General features: G+C 39.7%; 1 protein-coding gene across 4 annotated transcripts in view; it reads right to left on the bottom strand.

Moving 5' to 3' along the window:
• Positions 1–450: 450 nt before the first annotated feature.
• Stam2 (signal transducing adaptor molecule 2) overlaps positions 451–18,843 on the bottom strand; it is a 46,588-nt gene continuing 28,195 nt past the window's right edge. For 2 of the 4 annotated variants that reach the window (XM_027420431.2, XM_035446338.1), the window contains 6 exons: positions 17,427–17,509; positions 17,206–17,293; positions 16,094–16,148; positions 11,659–11,809; positions 7,017–7,186; positions 451–3,169 (listed from right to left, as the gene is read on the bottom strand). In XM_027420431.2, the coding sequence (XP_027276232.1) occupies positions 2,944–3,169; positions 7,017–7,186; positions 11,659–11,809; positions 16,094–16,148; positions 17,206–17,293; positions 17,427–17,509 (773 nt within the window). In that variant the 3' untranslated portion in view covers positions 451–2,943. The remainder of the gene's footprint in view (positions 3,170–7,016; positions 7,187–11,658; positions 11,810–16,093; positions 16,149–17,205; positions 17,294–17,426; positions 17,510–18,843) is intronic. The other 2 variants (XM_027420433.2, XM_027420434.2) reach the window with 2 other exon arrangements.

The raw sequence follows: 18,843 nt of genomic DNA, 5'->3' as shown, positions 1-18,843 counted from the left end.
CAATAACAACAAAACATGCACTGGTGTCACACTAAGACAACAATTCAACAAGTGCTGTCCTAACTTGGGGACCTTGCACTTTTTTTTTTTTTTTTTTTTTTTTTTTTCACTAAGAGAAGCTTAAGAGATCCCAGGGGGTGGAGAGATGGCTCAGCTCTAGAGGACCTGGTTTAACTGCCAACACACATGGTGGCTCACAACCATCTCTTAACTCCAGTCCTAGGGGACCTGATGCCCTCTTCTGGCCTCTGTGGAAACCAGGCATGCATGTGGTACTCAGACATATATGTAGACAAAACCCCAAAACCCACATATAATTTTTAAAAGAGAAGGATCCCAAGGCCATCTTCACCCATTTTTGTGGTGTTGGGGTAAAACACAAAGCCTCCCATATGTGAAGAACAAACTCTACCATTGGCTTACATCCCTAGACTAGCCACATTTACAATATTTTCAAAATGTGGATGAAACTTTATTATCATCTTCAGTGTACAGTACAATCATTAGTCAAATATCAAGTACTTGAAATACCATAATGGAAATACATCGTTAGATGCTAAGTAAAAAGATAATGTATAGGTAATTTTGTAAACAAATTACCAAATAAAAAGAACATTGGCTGACTGTTCATTTTCAAACATATCCCACTTTAACATTCAGGGGATGTTTTATAGCACAAAATTGTATTTTTTAAGGATTTTTCTAGTATATCAAGATTCATGTGAAAAATGAAATTAATTCTTTGTTAGAAAACATTAAATATGAACCCAATGTAGAAATCTGAAGGTAGACTATGCCTTTGGCAGAAAATAAATAACTACAAACATCTTAAAATAAGTACAGTTCATAGGATCATGGGAAGAAAAAAATATATCTTTACATTTCATATTAATACTGAAACCAGATCAATACAGATTTAATATCATTTTATACTATCAATAACTCTGTAACACAAATTTATGAATGGAAAAAATAAAATCACTGAGGAGAAACTTCTGCATATATTAAACTTCACAGACACCATTATATACTATTTATATACAGATCATGTTGCATGTCTTATTATTCCAAAACAGCTGAACTTTACTGGCTGGTCCCCATTTAGTGAGAATGCAGTGTTTACACTGACTTAAAGGCTTCTACTGAATAAAACCTTTATAATTTAACAAGAACTAAACATGAAATGCACAAACATTAAGATAAGCGTATTAAACACAGTCCAGAAGAGAAAGCTAAGATGCCCATATATGCAAATTTTTCATGAGCAGCTCTGGATACTTTTACATTTATTTCCCCAATTTTTAAAGAACAGACTTTTTCCAAAAGCGTAAGGTGCTGTGTTGTAATACATTCTTGTAAGTACATAAGTGAATTCACTTGAAAGGAAATGCTACATGAAAAACAGAACATGGGGTTTGGGTAAAGGCTGAAACACTGTCCAGTCTCTGGTACTGACATCACACACAGAACACACACAGGCTTGCAGGTACTTGACTTCTTGCTCTCTTCAGTGTGGGCCATTTGATGCAGCAGTGTGTTCTAGAATAGTTTCTTTGAAAAAAGAACATACTTATAATCAAATATCTGTAAATAGATAAATGACAAACTTTCCAAATTGTCTTCCAATGAATTTTTAATAGAAAGATTAAGTGCTTAAAAATATAGAGAGAAGTGCATTCATGCAAAATTTTAATTTTTAAAAAATTAAGCTTGGAACATCATCATGATCTAAATATCATGTATCTGAAACATGTGCATCTATGTTTTCTAGTTTGTTGTTATATAAAAAATAGTGTGCAAAGTTTTTTGGGGAAAAAAAAATCCTACTGGTTTATCACCAGCTCCTACAGTATGTGGGATCTTCAACTATGAATTGATTTAAAACATGACTTCAGAAAGACAGCCTGGTGCTCTCCTGTCAGTCACTCCCTTTCAACCAAATCACTGCCTGCTGTTACCGAAAAGTCTAGAGGTTACTTCCAAGGGAATGCACAATTCTTTCAACTGCTTGGCACGATGACAGCTTACCAATGGAATGTCAATCACTGCTGTAAGAAAGTAACACGCCCACCTCATACTTCACACCATGATGGTTTCTATCACATCAGATTATGAAGAGTCTCCTGACTCAACTTCACAGATGATCCCTAAGAAGGCAGGAAGGAAAGCTAAAGGACAGTGCCTTCATTAGACAAGGCCAATGTCACCTGAAAAGGTCAACAGTGGCAATTCAAAATACAAGAGACAGAATGCCTTTCCTCGGGGAAGGCTAACATTGTGTGAGGCATTCCTAGGCCCACTGCTATCACAGGACTGGCTAACTGCTTCACCACATTTGCATTTACATGGCTTTCACTGTTAATAACAGAAAATACTTTTGTTCTTTCCAAATTGCTCTTGCTTCTGTACACAATTATATGCTAATTATTACTCAGCATAACACTAGGAGCAAAACTGACAGTACTGCAAACACAACTGTAATTTAAGGAGCCAAAAGGAATACACTGGCAATCTTAAGGCTTACACTAAAAGATGTTCATCTTTTAAAATAATAGGGTGGGAAAAATTTGAAAAAAAATGCAGACAAAAATGCTTAAATGTCTTCAGTGCTCCTCAAAAATCACATCCTAGAGGAAACAATGGTTTCCTTAAAGGAACACTCTGATACTCCTATCTTATACCATTGTAGTGTTATAAGGCTGCTCATCGAGGGCCAGAAAGTACAAAACTAACTGAAACATTTTCAAGGGGCCTCTGATCAAAAGATGAGCTTCGCGAGAACTGGACTGAGAAACAACCCTTTTATGGCCTTCAGGGTAGGTGGGGTTTTGTGCTTTATTATTCATGGTTCTTTTTGATTGAGAAGGGAGTTTGAATATTTCAGATCAGAACCCCCGGGGTTGAGTGACAGGCCTACAAGGACTTCCAACAGCCCTGGCATGTCTAAAGGAGAGGCTGCTGGTGGTAACTTGGTGGCTGTGCAGCTGGAGGTGCAGGAACTGCCACTGGAAAGCCAGCCAGCTGTGGCAAACTGGACGCTGTGTTCTGGTAAGAAGACACACCCGCTGACATCCCCATGGGCTGTGTGTAAGCAGCTGGACCAGCAGCTGACTGAAGATGAGAGCTCTGGTTCATGTAGGAAGGGTTGGAAACCGTGTCCTGTGTAGTGCTGCAAAAGAAATTTTACAAAGAAAATCACATTTACCTTGAGTTATGGCAACAGATCATCAAGACAAACATGTTTTTTCCATCTTTTCAAGCTTATGTAGTCATCAGATACTGTTAACATAATTTTGTTTATTTGGTTTTTGAGACAGGGTTTCTCTGTGTAGCAGTCCTGGAACTTGCTCTGTAGACCAGGCTGGCCTGGAACTCACAGAAATCCAGAAATCTCTTGCCTCCAGAGTTCTGGGACTAAAAGGTGTGTGCCACCCCTGCCTGGAATGACTTTTTTACTCTGAAGAGCAGGGCTGGAGAGCTGATGCAGGGTGCAGAGGACCTGAACTGGAGCCTCAGCTAACCTGGGTCAGGGAGTCAGAGACAGGCATCCCTGCCTAGCAGTCTAGCCAGAACTGAGTGCTCTGCTCCTGATTCAGTGAGAGACTGCATCAAAAAATAAATAAGTGGATGGTGCTCGAGGGATGGCTCAGCAGTTAAGAACACTGGTTGCTCTTCCAGATGACCCAGCTTAATCCCCAGCACTCACATGGCAGTTCACAACCATCTGTGCCTCAAGTTCCTAGAGATCGGATATTGTTTTGGCCTTGGAAAGTGTCAGGCACACAAATGGTGCACAGACACGCATGCAGACAGAACAACCAGGCACACACAATTTAATATAAATAAACAAATGGTGGAGATGAGAATGAAGAAGGCACCCTAACTTCTGGCCTCCATACATGCCTACATGGGCAGCAAACTAGCAAGGTAAATGTACCCACATAAACACACCTACACCACATACACAAAGAAAAAAGAAAGGAGAGGGAAGGGGTGGCAGGCACTAGATCAGGTGAAAAAGTGGCAAGACAAATTCCTAAACAGCCCAAGTAGATGGGAGAGGAGGATAAGGCTTTCTAACAAAGTGAAGAAACTCAATGAAGACAGAGAAGGTCCAGCCACGAGTGGAAGAAATCAGACAAAAAGAAAGCTGTTCTTTCACCTGAGATGACATTGAACACTGATGTATTTGTATGTATGTATGTATGTATGTGTGTGTGTGTGTGTGTGTGTGTGTGTGTGTGTGTGTGTGTGTATGTATGTATGTATGTATGTATGTAATTAACCAAAATATATTTTTGGTTTTTTGAGACAGGGTTTCTGTGTATAGCTTTGGAGCCTGTCCTGGAACTAGCTCTTGTAGACCAGGCTGGTCTCGAACTTACAGAGATCCACCTCCCTCTGCCTCCCAAGTGCTGGGATTAAGGGTTATGCCACCACCACCTGGCCTTATTTATTTATATTTATATTTAAGGGCAGGGTCTCACTTTGTAGCCTTGGCTATCCTGGAACTCACTCTGTAGACCAGGCTGTCCTTGTACTCAAAGAAATCTGCTTGCCTTTGTATCCGAAGTACTAAGACTTACATTTTTTTATTTAAACCTTGAGGCTCTGTGCAATAATTACAACAAAGTGTTGTTATCTTGGATTCTCCTGTACACTATAGAAAACTTTTTTTAAAAAAATCAGAAAATAGGAATGGTCACCAGGCGGTGGTGGCACATGCCTTTAATCCCAGTACTCAGGAGGCAGAGGCAGGTAGATCTCTGTGAGTTCAAGGCCAGTCTCATCTATAAGAGCTAGTTCCAGGACAGCTAAGTTTACAAAGAGAAACCCTGTCTCAAAAAACCAAACAAACAAACAAACAAAAAGAAAAGACAAAAAAGGAGTGCTCAGAAAAAAATATTAACAAAATGCAAGATTACAAGGCTTGCTGGGCGTTGGTGGCACACACCTTTAATCCCAGCACTCGGGAGGCAGAGCAGGTGGATCTCTGTGAGTTCGAGGCCAGCCTGGTCTCCAGAGAGTGCCAGGATAGGCTCCAAAGCTACACAGAGAAACCCTGTCTTGAACCCCCCCCCCCAAAAAAAAGATTACAAGGCTTACTTAACTGGCTTTAACCACTCTCTCAAAGCTGTTTTTGTCTGTGATGCCTATGGCCAGCATCAGAGAGCAGAGCCCTGTTCAAAATGAACCATTGCACCTCCATACCCCTAAGCTTTTCTTTGAGAAGAACTCAGCACTTTCAAAGAGATAAGAGTGTACTCTACATAACAGAGCACCCTGCACAACAGAGTACCCTGAATAATAGTGTACCCTGCATAACAGTGTACCCTGAATAATAGTGTACTCTGTATAACAGTGTACCCTGAATAATAGTGTACCCTGCATAACAGTATACCCTGAATAATAGTGTACCCTGCATAACAGTGTACCCTGAATAATAGTATACCCTGCATAACAGTGTACCCTGAATAATAGTGTACCCTGCATAACAGTGTACCTGAATAACAGTGTACCCTGCACAACAGCATACCTGAATAAAAGTGTACCCTGCACAACAGCGTACCTGAATAATAGTGTACCCTGCACAACAGCGTACCTGAATAATAGTGTACCTTGCACAACAGCATACCTGAATAATAGTGTACCCTGCACAACAGTCCACCTGCACAATGGTGTATCCTGCACAGAGTACTTCATGGATTAATCACATAGACAGACTGACTGAAATAAACCATACCAGATTGCAGGACTTTGCTTTTCTCCTATTACTACTGTAACATAGATTTATTTAAAACATTTAATTTTAAATCATAACAAGTATGTTGCTTACAGCAGAGGATTAATGCTGATATTATACCAGCTTTTTCTCATAATTCCTACTATGACTCTGAAAACAAAACTGTAATTACCCCACATAGGCAGTTCATTTACTTTTCAGGTAGTCGTTGAACCTCCTCCTCATGGACTTTAAGTTAAAAAGGGACCGTAAAGAACAACTACACATAATACTGGATACAAGTTTTCTTTGCTAAACAGATAGGAAGTAAACATGATTCTCAGAGTAATGTTTGCATAAAAATATTAAACTGAAGTCCACCATTCAAACTTACTTCCTTTCATGGTTGAATGCAGTAACTTTTTTTTTTTTAATATTTAGGAGCACTTACAGGTAAGTGTCCCTGATATTACTTCATTAGGCTAACTAACCACAGCACAGTGCTAAGAACACCATGGCATCAATCCCTATGAAGGACCAACACAAATTTGTCTAGGAGCGGGGATGAGGAATAGGGGGTGCATAGTCCTAATCCCAACACTCAGGAAGCAGAGGCAGGCAGATCCTTTTGAGTTCTAGGCTAGCCTGGTCTACAGAATGAGTTCCAAGACAGCCAAGGCTACACAGAGAATCCTTGTCTTGAAAATTAAAAGAGAGATTTTTTTCCTATGGTCTTAAACTGTGGATTTAAATCTTAGCAACTATCAAGGTGTTAGCTCTATTCAGTGAGAGTAGTAACAGCCACTTAATAAGTCCGCCTTAAGAGTGGTGGCACATACCTTTAATCCCACCACTTGGGAGGCAGGTGGATTAGTTAGAGGCCAGTCTGATCTACAGAATAAGTTCCAGGACAGGCTCCAAAGCTACAGAGAAAGCCTGTCTTGACAAGCAAAACAAAACAAACAAAAAGAGTAAATACTGAGATCTGGGTAAGGAAGCACATACTTTGATTCCTGTACGGAGGAGGCAGATAGGTGGATTTCTGAAAGTCCATGGCCAGTCTGGTCTACTCAGTGAATTCTATGACAGACAGGACTGGAGGAGGAGGAGGAGGAGGAGGAGGAGAGGAGGAGGAGGAGGAGGAGGAGGAGGAGGAGGAGGAGGAGGAGGAGGAGGAGGAGAAAAAGAAGAAGCAACAACAACAAAAGCAAAAATTAGAACTATTACTGTAGGAAGAATCTGCTGGCTCTCATTCTAAAACTAAGAAAAATTAACATAGCTCTCCAAAACTTACCTTAAATACGGAGTTTGAACAGTGTGTGTTGTTACTGAGGAGTTCATATTTGGCGGCAGAGATCTCAAAGAGCCCATAGGATCAGGTCCTAGGCCATAGCTCTGGGCAACAGATAATTGGTGAACGTTATGACCCAGGTAGTTTCCACTATGTGATGGAACTGCATATGTCTATTAATCAAAGAGAAAAAAAATGATACCTTGCTCTCTTGATCATTTACTAAACATAACTAAAACTTTAAGACTTAAGGGAAATAAAATTTTAATTATTTAGGGAACAATCTGATTCTACGAATCTTTCCACACTGAAACAAAAAATGGAGAGCTTCCAACTCATGGTGTCTAATCAATCAACATTTACAATGTGTTTAACTGTTCTTTGATTATGTGGGGACTATTTTGAGACAGAAAGTTGAAATCTATCAAAAGTGTCTATTAACGGCATACATCTTGCCAGAGAACCTTCCCTTGAAGGGAAACCCATGATTACTCCAGGTCACCATGAGGATGACAACTCTCTTCACTTTCATTCCAGGATGACTCCTCCAATTCCTCCCTGTTGAACAGTAGGTTGAAAGAGAGGGTCAGGGGGCTAGGCCCTCTCTGCCTTGTGTACTGTATCTCCTGATACAGTGGTTTAAATGAAAATGTTCCCATAGGTTCATAGGGAGTAGCACTATTAAGAGGTGTGGCCTTGTTGGAGGAACTGTGTCAACTGGGGATGGGCTTTGAGGTTTCAGATGCTCAAGGCAGGCACAATGTCACTCTCTCTTCCTGCTGCCTGCTGATCTAGATGTAGAACTCTTGGCTCCTTCTTCAGCACCATGTCTGCCTGCTTCCCGCCATGGTGACAAGCATTTAACCTCTGAACCTGTAAGCCAACTCTAATGAAATGTGATGGGGATATCCTTCTGTATCCTGTGAATATGTTTCTCTTATTGGTTGATGAATAAAGCTGTTTCAGCCAATGGACAGGCAGGATTTAGCCAGGTGGAAAAATCAACACAGGGATAGAGAAAGGTAGGAGGCAGAGTCAGGGAGATGTCATGTAGCTACCATAAAGATAGGACACCCAGGCATTCTCTGGTAAGCCTAAAGTACATGGAGATACACAGATTAATAGAAATGAGTTAATAATTAAGAGAGAGAGCTAGCCAATAAAAAGCCTAAGCCATTGGCCAAACAGTTTATAATTAATATGAGCCTCTGTGTGTTTATTTGGGACTAAACAGCTACAGGACTGGGTGGGACAGAAACATCAGTCTACAGAAATCTTTCCTTTATAAGAGTTACCCTGGGCATGGTGTCTATTCACAACAATAAAACCCTAAGACACCTGCTTTCAGAAGATAAGAGAGAAAGGAGTTATGAGATAAGGCAAAAATGCATCCTCAGGACACCCCCAAAAGGTACCAGATTCTTATGTATACCTATGTAATTTTCATAGGAACAGTTCCTTAAGGACAGAGTCTATGTGCATAGTCATAACAGCATTCAAAACAATGCACGGGGGCTGGAGAAATGGCTCAGTGGTTAAGAGCACTGACTGCTCTTCCAGGGGACCTGGATTTAATTCCCAGCACCCACATGGCAGCTCACAACTGTCTGTAACTCCAAGTTCTGACACCCTCACACAGACATACATGCAGGAAAAAGACCAATGCACATAAAATACAAATAAATAAATAAATTTAAAAAAACAATGCATGTGTTTTAACAAATACCATAGAGTAGTAATCATTGGTCCAGTTTTACTTAAAGCAAAGATCACATTAAAATTTAGAATAGTAGGAATGCCAAATAAACTACATTAAATGCAACGACATTATCTCTCTCTTTAGCAATGACTGGCAACCCAGTGCCAAGAGGTTGAGACTGTAGGAGCAGACCTGAGCAGTTCATAGTTTCTAAGTGCCTTTCTCAGACATAACTAACGGTGCTATAACCCCATTCATTTTTATTAGATACATTTTTCAAAACAGAATGGGGACTTTGGATACTTCAAAAAAAAACTCACAGGTGAATTAATATATTAAGAGGCTGTGTGAAAAAAGTAAAGCCTTGGGAAAACAAAAGAACAGCTGTATACTGACTACAACACAGAAACCAGGTACAGAATGGCCACCCTTCACAGACACAAAAAAAGCAGACACACAGTTCTACTGAACAGTGGGACAGACATTTCTACTTTGTTCCACTTTCACAGAAGCAACACATGTATTTCTGAAAATGGAAGGAATAGTGGATAAACTTCAGGAGTCTTTTTGTACCCAGAAATCCTTTCTAAGCTCATACGTAATTTTCAGAAAGTTCACAGCATGGCATATTTGATAAATGATTCTTGTCTGGTGTGACAGTTACCACAGTAACCATTTTTAAAAAAAACTTAGCAATTAGATTGTGCTACATCATCTAATTTATGCACCCACATTCTACTTTTTCTCTTCAGTGTCTCCTTCACAGACTCTATTGTATACTGGTTTTTGTAAATTAACATGAATTTTGCTCATCTATGCTCAATTTAAATTTAATTGGCCAAAATTTGAAAAACATTTCAGAATTGGGGATACTGAAAAATTAAGTATTCTAATGTCAGATGGCAAGCACAAAAACATGGAAAGTACTGGGAAAGTTATACTGTTAAAGGGTAGCTTATGGCAACTTCACCTCAGGGGCCTGTAACAAAAATTTATTACACGGACTTTTTTCTTTTCTTTGGTTTTTCAAGACAGGGATTATGTGTGTAGCCCTGGACATCCTGGAACTCACTTTGTAGACCAGGCTGGCCTCCGAACTCAGAGATCCACCTGCCTGTGCCTCTTAAAGGTGTGAGCCACCACTGCCTGGCTTTTTCTTTTTAACATTTTGAAGTCACAAATCAAAGAAAATATAAGGCATGCTCTGAGAATAAAGGAAGCTCTTAGGTGCAGAGAGCCACAACCAAACATTAGGCAGAGCACAGGGAACCCTGCAAATAAGAGGGAGTAAGGATTATAGGAGCCAGAAGGGCCAAGGACACCACAAGAAAACGGCCCACACTAACTGGGAGCTCACAGAGACTGATGCAACAATCACAGAGCCTGTGTGGGTCTGACCTAGGTCCTCTACATAGATGTTATGGTTTTATAGCTCGGTGCTATCTCATCCAGCCTTAATAAGGGATGTACCTAGCCTTACAGAAATTTGATATGCCATGTTTGGTTGAAATCCCTGGGAGGGTTGCCCTTTTCTGAAGGGAAAAGGAGAAGGAATGGATCTAGGCGAGAGGGGATGTTTTGGGGAAGGAACTGGGAGGAGTGGAAGGAGGAGAAACCAGTTAGGATATAATATATGAGAGAAGAATAAATAAAAAAGAAAAAAAGAAGCTCATTAACTGATCTTTAAATAATTACCTAAGGCAAATCCTGAAAGAAGTTTTTAAAGAAATATCTTATTGAACAGTACCCAGAGGATTTACACAGCATGCCTGACATAAAAGGACCCACACTTCGAGGCCGGTACAAGACTGATCCAGACCCCTGAACATGGATGTCACTAAGGAGGCCTCTGCACTCCAGGGAGCCTCTGGTGGTGGATTAGTATTTTTCCTTGGTGCAAGAAGGGACTTTGAGAGCCCATCCCATATGAAGGGTTACACTCTGGCCCTGGACACATGGGGAAGGGCCCAGGACCAGCATAGGAAGACTTGGTGGACTTTGCAGAGCCCCAGTTGAGGGCCCTACCCTGCCTGGGGAGTGGTGGGTGGATGGGGTGGGGGGTAGACTGGGGGTGGGGGAGGAAGTTTGGGGGTGAGGGGAGGGAGAGGGAGAAGGGACTTGAAATAAGCTTGTTCCCTAACTAGAACTAATAAAATAATAATAATAATAAAAAAAGGACCCACACTTCATAATAAAGGACTTACATCTATAGAAAAGATTTATAGCCCATATTACTTACAGAGGCATACAAGAATCAGAAATCCCCTAATATTCTTAATGGTCTTTTCATTATGTTAAAACGAACTGGAATGTATTCGTGGACTCACTAGTAATCTTTACGGTAAACAATGTTTAGATAATACTTCCTGAGACCATCAAAGTTCAGTGTTGAAGTCTGAGTATGAAGACCCCTAACCCCGCACACCAAAGGCTGTGTGTTGGAAGGTCTGGCTTCCAGCTTTTTGGTGCTTGTGAGCTAACTTTACCAAGGGGTCAATCTGGTTTCGAGTCCATAGTTGATCAGGCTATAAGGCGAGGACTCACTGGAGAGAACAGGTCACTGGGGGTTTCTGAAGGGTTATCTCAGCCTCAGACCTTCACTGTTCCACTTCCCAACCGCTGTGAGGGTGGGGCTCCTCACAGGCTTCTTCAGGCCCAGGGCAATGGAGCTAGCTGGCCATGAACTGAGACATTTGAAATCATTAGGCCACAAAAACCTCCCCTTCTTTTAGCTGATTCTTCTCAGGTACTTTGTCACAGTGGAGGAAAGCTGACACAGTTTTATAATTTTTTTTTTTCTTTTTGGTTGTGAGCCTAGCCTTTAATGGCTGAGCCACCTCTCCAACCCTAGTTCTATAACTCTATTAATGGACAATACATCTTTAGTATTATGTTCTTAAACATTTACCTTTAAAAAATGAATACATTCAAAAAAGCAATGCTCACCTGTACTGGAACCCCAGCTGACGGAGATGAGTAATGGGCTGGATGAAGCTTTGAATAGACTGAATAGACAGGCGCTTCATTCACCAATTTGTTATACAGGTCCAGTGCTTCCAAGACCTTCACATTCAACTCAGACAGTTCTGAATGTCGCCTGGTAGACAAGAAAAGTATTTCCATAGACATGTAGATGGCTGCTTAAGGTTAGTACATTTCTATTCACACTGCAAAAGGCTTTTTTTCAGATGCAATAAAAGGATAGTCACAAAGGGAAACTGAGAGGAGAAATTGTTGAATTTAGTCAATAGGCTGATAAGTCTTCCTAATAATATGGGAAAGTTGGATCTAGACTTCATAAATGGAAATCAATTCATAATTTGTGCTAGAATTTACTTTAATATGTTATAGATTGATGTTGAAAATTCAATTACAAAAAAAATAGTCCTAATTTCAATAAAAGTCTGTGCCTTCGTTATAAATCTCACTAATATAGAATGCAGGTGACACCCAGAGCTTCTGTGAAGTATACTGTAACTTAAGCAAGAGCATAATGGAAAAAAAAACACATACATTTTAACTTGCTTAGATCCATGAAAGGATCAACTAAAAAATTATTTAACCCCTCATCTGCCACTTGGTGATAGGGTAAGGGAAAGTTGCCCTCCCCCCTCCACCCCTTGCTACCTGGGGCAGGCAAGAGAGCTGGCCACTGGGTCATTAAAGTGAGTGAACTAGCCCTGCCCTACATCAGCTGCAGCACACAGAACAAGCCCTGCACCCTGCCTGGGCAGCACACTAGAGCTGACCTTGTTGTCCCCTAAAAAAATCAGGAGGATGGGCCCTGCATCCTGCCTGGGCAAAGCAAGAGCTGGACCTGGTGATAAGTGAAGGAGACCCAGCTCTGAGGGCCAGAGAACAGGAGTACTGATCCTGCTTGGAGCTATAGGCTGCATTGGGTGAGCTAGCTAAGGCAGTGCTGGAGAACTCATCTGGGTAGTGAGGAAGAGGGAGAGCTGGCAGGCTGACCAACCCAGCTATCACCAGGCCCAGTACTAGGCTGAGTTGGCCCACCCAACATCCACCCAATCTATGAACTATTAGAGCATTTCAAAGAGGAGAAACCTACAGATCCAAAACAGCAGGATACCCAACAAGAGCCCCAGGGACAGCCATTATAGGTAATGCAGCAGAAACCAGAGGCCTCAATCACACCAATCACTTGTGGCAATGAACACTTACAAGTAAAGATGAACATACTAAAGGGTATATACTGTGTATCTCAATAGGCCACACTATAGCTTCCACAAGATTCTTCTTTTGGGGGGGGGTTGGTTTGGTTTTTCTTTTAAATTTAGTTTTGATTGGGGGGGGATTTGCCAGGGCAGAGAGCAGATTTGAGGAGACAAGGAGATAAGTGGGATCAGAATGCATGACATGAAATCCACAAAAGTAAAAAAATAAATGAAAAAATTAAGTATTACCAAGAAAACACAAGTAAAATATCTACATATACAAGCTAATCTCCACTATCCTTTATTCATTTGGTGATTTTGAGGAAGTAAATAAAACCAGATACCTTATTGTATAACAACAAATCCAAACAAACATTTCCACATTTGCTCAGGGAACATATGGCAAAAATTCTTCTGATTTGGTACAATTCTGCCTAGTCCCCTGGGAGTAATAATAAATGACAACTTATGGCAGACAAGTTTGTACAAGGTAAATGGCTGTTTTTTATCTGGCCTAAAGCACCTACACATCTATACTGAATGTGGTACAGTCATAGAGTGAGGGGAGAAACAGAAGCAAGCAAAGATACAAGCCCAAGCCCATCACACAAACGGCCATCTCTCCTTTATTAAAATCTGTCATCTGAGCCAACAAAAAGGTGCTGTTTCCTCTCTTGCAATAATTGTAAGCATGCCAAAAGATCTTCAGAAGCACCCAAATCTGCACAAGTTAGGTATGTATACTAACAAATGTGTGACTAAGAATTAACATAAGAATCTGGTCTACAGAACCCAGCATACTGATGAAACACTGACAGAGCTGTGGAAGGCCGTGTAGATGAATGAAAAAGACAATGTAATGGTAAATAGAAAATCAGATTTCAACAATCTGGAACACAGTCAAAAAGAACAGCAGCTACATGGTGATATATTATTTATGATTTATTAAAGCATGCCTGAGGGTTCAGAACGCAAAGCTAGCCACAAGCCATAGAGGTCAGGCAATGGTGATACACAACTTTAATCCCCAGCAGCCATACTAGCTAGCCATAGAGCCAGGCAGTGATGGCACACACCTTTAATCCCAGGACTCAGGAGACAGGCAGATGGATCCCTCTGAGCTCAAGGCCACACTGGCCTACAGAAGAATGAAGAATAACAGAGCTCGTGCCTTTGATTCCAGCACTTGGATCACATGCCTTTAATCCCAGCACTAGGGAGGTGGAGACAGGAGTGATACAGCTGGGTAGAGAAAAGAATATAAGACAGGAGGAGATAGAAACTCAGAGCTTATGTCTCTGAGGATTCAAGGAGACAGCTTGGTGGAGGTAAAATCTTCTGGCTTGGCTGCTTTGCTCCTCTGATCTTTAGCTTGAAGCTTGAGCCCCAATATCTGTCTCTGGGTCTTTTAATTTTTATGTTATTCAGCTGTAATCCCTGATGTTGTAAATGCTATGAAATTTCATTCTTTGTGTGGACAAAATGAAATGTAAAATTTAATTTTCTAACAATAGAGTTTTATTGCCACCCCCAATCCCACCCTGTAGGGATAGCAAACTGTTGATGATTCATTTAAGGAAAAAAATGGTTTATATATATTTTTGAATTCTTGACAGGAGCAAACAATCACTATTCAGCACAGAAGCTGTAAGTTTGTAGCCACTGCTATGAAATGTGGACACTAGCTAGTCGACTCGCTGCTTAACAGACAGCTCTCATTCAACGTTAACTGACATCATAATGGGTACTCTTGAGTTTTAATTCCTTTAGATATTTTTCTTTAGTAGTATTCATTTTATCTAACAAAAATAAGGTTGCACTGTCATATCTTCCCATCAATCCATATCAACAAATATTTATCAATGGCAATGATTTCTACTATGAAATACAAAATGTTTAATTTTGAAAACGAATCTCACACTGAAAGGCATTTTAGTTAGCTGCATTTTTATGGTCATTGAATATAACTATATTATGGCCACAGCATAACACTGTGCTGAATATCACAACATCTGATCATTGTATTATCTCCCCAGGTTTAGTATGGACTTCAAATGGCTTGGATAATTTTTTGGCCCAAGAAAATATATACTCTACTTAAAGTCACACCTATAGCAAACTAGTCATTTTCTTTCTCAACTTTTCCAGTCTGACTACTCACTAATCATTAGTAGCAGATGTATAAGTAAATGTGTGACCCTTTCTCCAAAACTATGATCAATCTACCACTGATTAGTTCATTTTTGTACAAACACAAAGGCTATGGAGGAGCTGGAGAGATGGCTCAATGGTTAAGCCCACTCCCTGCTCTTCCAAAGGACCCAGGTTTGATTCTAGCTCATAACCATCTGTAACTCCAGTTCTAGGGGATCTGACTCCTTCTTCTAACCTCTGCAAACACCAGACACATACATGGTGAAGAGATATACATGAAAGCAAAACACTTACTCACATAAAATAAAAATAATTTTAAAATACTCTAATGGAATAAAACATTTTTTCATATTCCTACTTTAAAAAATCTATTAGAAAATTAAACAACCTAATTCTTTCCTTCCTGTACTATTTATACAGCAGTTCAATGGCTACGGGCTCCTTCCCCTGGACTTCATTCCTCAAGTTTCTCCTTCCAAGTTCAGAGAGAGAGCTGGCAAATGACAAAGTGGCTCAGAACCCAGCCTGAAGCTGACTGTCCACCAATGCACCAGTGCTGCTGCCCTCTTCTCAAGAGCAGCAAAACCATGGAGATGAGGGAACTGAAAGGGCAACAGGAACACAGAGACATGACAGAAAACAGGAAAAGTTGCTGCACTGCATTAGCTTCTCACATAAGAGAAATTTCACTTGTAATGTACACAGATGTCACTCTTGGGTGTATAGCAAGTCAATGCTTGCCTAAAACTTCCATTTTCATTTTGTCCTCAATTCCCTTTACTCTTTATTACTCAATTCCAGCCCCAAAACAAAGTGACTGATGTGATCAAATGCAAGAGTCCACGATTCTGTGCATATCACATTACTACCAAGGATGAAAATCATGTTCCCCAAATAAAAAGCACTACTAGCAACCAGCTTTGAGAGTTTGGCAACTAAACAGTAATTGCAATACATGGTAAAGTTCCAGAAGCACTTTCACCAGTGGGAAGTTCTCTCAAAACAAGTAAACATAAGAATGACACTGTTTTTCACTGCATGAAAAGCCTCACCTATCAATCTCTTCAAGTTTTTCATCTATCATTGGACCCATCTGTTGGCAAATATCTGTAAATACAGAAATAATTAAAATACAGAAACTTAATGCAGCTTAAGTCAGTTTCAACAATCTTTAAACAAGAGAATATGCATCATCATACAAAATATAGAGAAATAAGATGATAAAAGAAGAGATGATAAAAGATCTATTTTTAAAAACACTTATAGCACCTTTACTATTATATACTACTATCACAGACCATAGACAAGGTCAAAATTAGAATAAAAATCTCATCATGTTCCTGGCTCCATTAACCAAGGTTATAGGGGATAACTGTGACATTTATCCCAAAGTTTGAAACTAAGTAAAGCAACCCATACTGTATAAAGTATGTACACATGTGCACACACATTAAATAGGAACATTTTTCATTTGAGACTTTTTCAAATGAAAAGCTGATAAGCTAGCTAAGCAGAAAAAGGAGCTTGCTACATAAGCCTGGTGACCTGATTTGATCCTAAGGACCCCTGTGTGGAAAGAGGACCTTCGTGTGGAACAGAGGAGCAACTCCATAAAGACACCCTCTGGATTCCACATGCGCACATGGCATACACACCCACATCATATACCATGCACATGTGTAAAAATATATAAAAATACAAGCACTAATAAAAATAGAGATATCTGATATATTTCCAAATGTAAAAACACAAATATAATGGGGGAAAGCACCATATTCATAACCAAGCTTTCTTCTATAAAAAAAATAAGATTTATCTATTTACTGTACTTTTTTCCAAAGGAAATTGTTTAGTTTGGGCTTTGTGGTTTGTTGACAGGTTTTCACTCCCTAGTCCAGGCCTTGAACTCATGACAACCTTACTGCTTTAGCTTTCTTCATGTATTATGTGTACAACCCCCCTATGCCCAGATCCCCAAAGTGCTGAGGGGTTTTTTTGTTTTGTTTTGGTTTTTGGTTGATTGGCCAGTTGTTTTTGGTGTAGACCAAAGAAGGATTTTTACAACACAAAAGAATATCTGTCTTTGCTTTAATCTCTTAGACATTATAAACAGGTAATATATATGTTAAGCAACATTAAGGTGAGCTTGATATTAACTAAATACCTTCTAAGTCCAAGAGATCTTGGGAATCGGGTTCTGAATCCTTCGGATCTATGCTCTGGAGAACCTGCAGGGCTCTATCCATTTTATCCTAAAAAAGCAATGGGAGACACTAAGAAGTCCAAAGAGTTACCTTTGCTGAGTAGAAAATCACTATTCCCAGGCATCCTCAAAGATAATGCATCTTTAAAATCTTAGTAGTTTATTAAACAAAAGGACTATACCTCATCTATATAAACAGGCTCAGGCTCTGATTTCTTAATTTCCTCCACTTCATCATCATTTACATTAAATTTGTCCACCGTTGCTATGGAAACAAAGTAAGTTATAAGTTCTTCAACATTAACTTTGGCAATTTAGTCATTTATTTCTAAGTAGTCTATTATTATCCATGGGTGGGGAGAGCTCTTTAGTTGTCACACTTCATAATCAATGTATTATATAGAGTCATTCATCACACCACAATATTTATTCAGCACTCACGGTATCCCAAGCCTCCTTCACAGCACTTATGCACACACCAGTGAATACACAGAAGAATCTCGTGCACATGGAACTCACATTCAAGTGGAAAAGTAAGTAGTATTAGCAGGCACTGTCACAAGAGCCACCTTCCTGAAAACTGAACGTTACCACTGGGACGAATAAATATACAAGCAAATAGATTTATCACTAAACCAGTTTCACTTATTTTTATTGTTATTATTATTTGGTTTTTCTATGTAGCTTTGGAGCATGTCCTGGCACTTGCTTTGTAGACCAGGGTGACCAGTTTCACTTATAATTTGTAAGTTCCATTTATACTCTGACCTTCTGTATTTATAAATAAAAAACCCAACCTGTATTTCCTATTTGAACAAAATATAGACCTGATTTAACCTAACTCTGATAGGTTAAATAGTACAAAGCTAACAACAACAAAAAAGAATTTCATAAAGAGAATTTTTGAAAAATAATTTTAAAATATACATATCCTAAAAGCTATCTAATACAAGTTCCCTGGAACACTGCTAGAATGTATTCAATTTTAATTAAATTTTGATTGAAACCAAGTTACTATGAAAAACCAATATAATCAAAGGATGAAGTCAAGCAGACACCCAACTTAAGAATTTGGCTAACTTTGAATTATATGTAAAGAAAGCTCAATAAATACAGGGATGTAGTGAGGATCAAGACTACCCTTTACTGTATAAAAATAATGTTACTGAAGGGAGACTGGGATCAAACCTTGGGCTTTGTACATGCTAGGAAATCATTTTACTGAAATACACTCCCAGCTGAATATTTTACTGTTAAAACAGTAGGTCAGTGTCTTCAAACTAGGCCAAGGTGGGGAAATCACTGTATAGGATGTCTTTTTTTTTTTTTTTTTTTTTTTTTTTTTTGGTTTTTCGAGACAGGGTTTCTCTGTGTAGCTTTGGAGCCTATCCTGGCACTCACTCTGGAGACCAGGCTGGCCTCGAACTCACAGAGATCCTCCTGCCTCTGCCTCCCAAGTGCTGGGATTAAAGGCGTGTGCCACCAACATCAGGCTCTAGGATGTCTTTTATAGCTTATAAAGCTATCTAAAAAGTTCCCAGGGCTCCCATCTCCTAAGAAAGCCAGAGAGAAAGCAATGCACTCTGCAAATACAAGGTC

This window comes from Cricetulus griseus, chromosome 6, assembly GCF_003668045.3.
Source record: "Cricetulus griseus strain 17A/GY chromosome 6, alternate assembly CriGri-PICRH-1.0, whole genome shotgun sequence".
NCBI lineage: Eukaryota > Metazoa > Chordata > Mammalia > Rodentia > Cricetidae > Cricetulus > Cricetulus griseus.
This window is presented reverse-complemented; position numbering and strand designations above follow the sequence as displayed.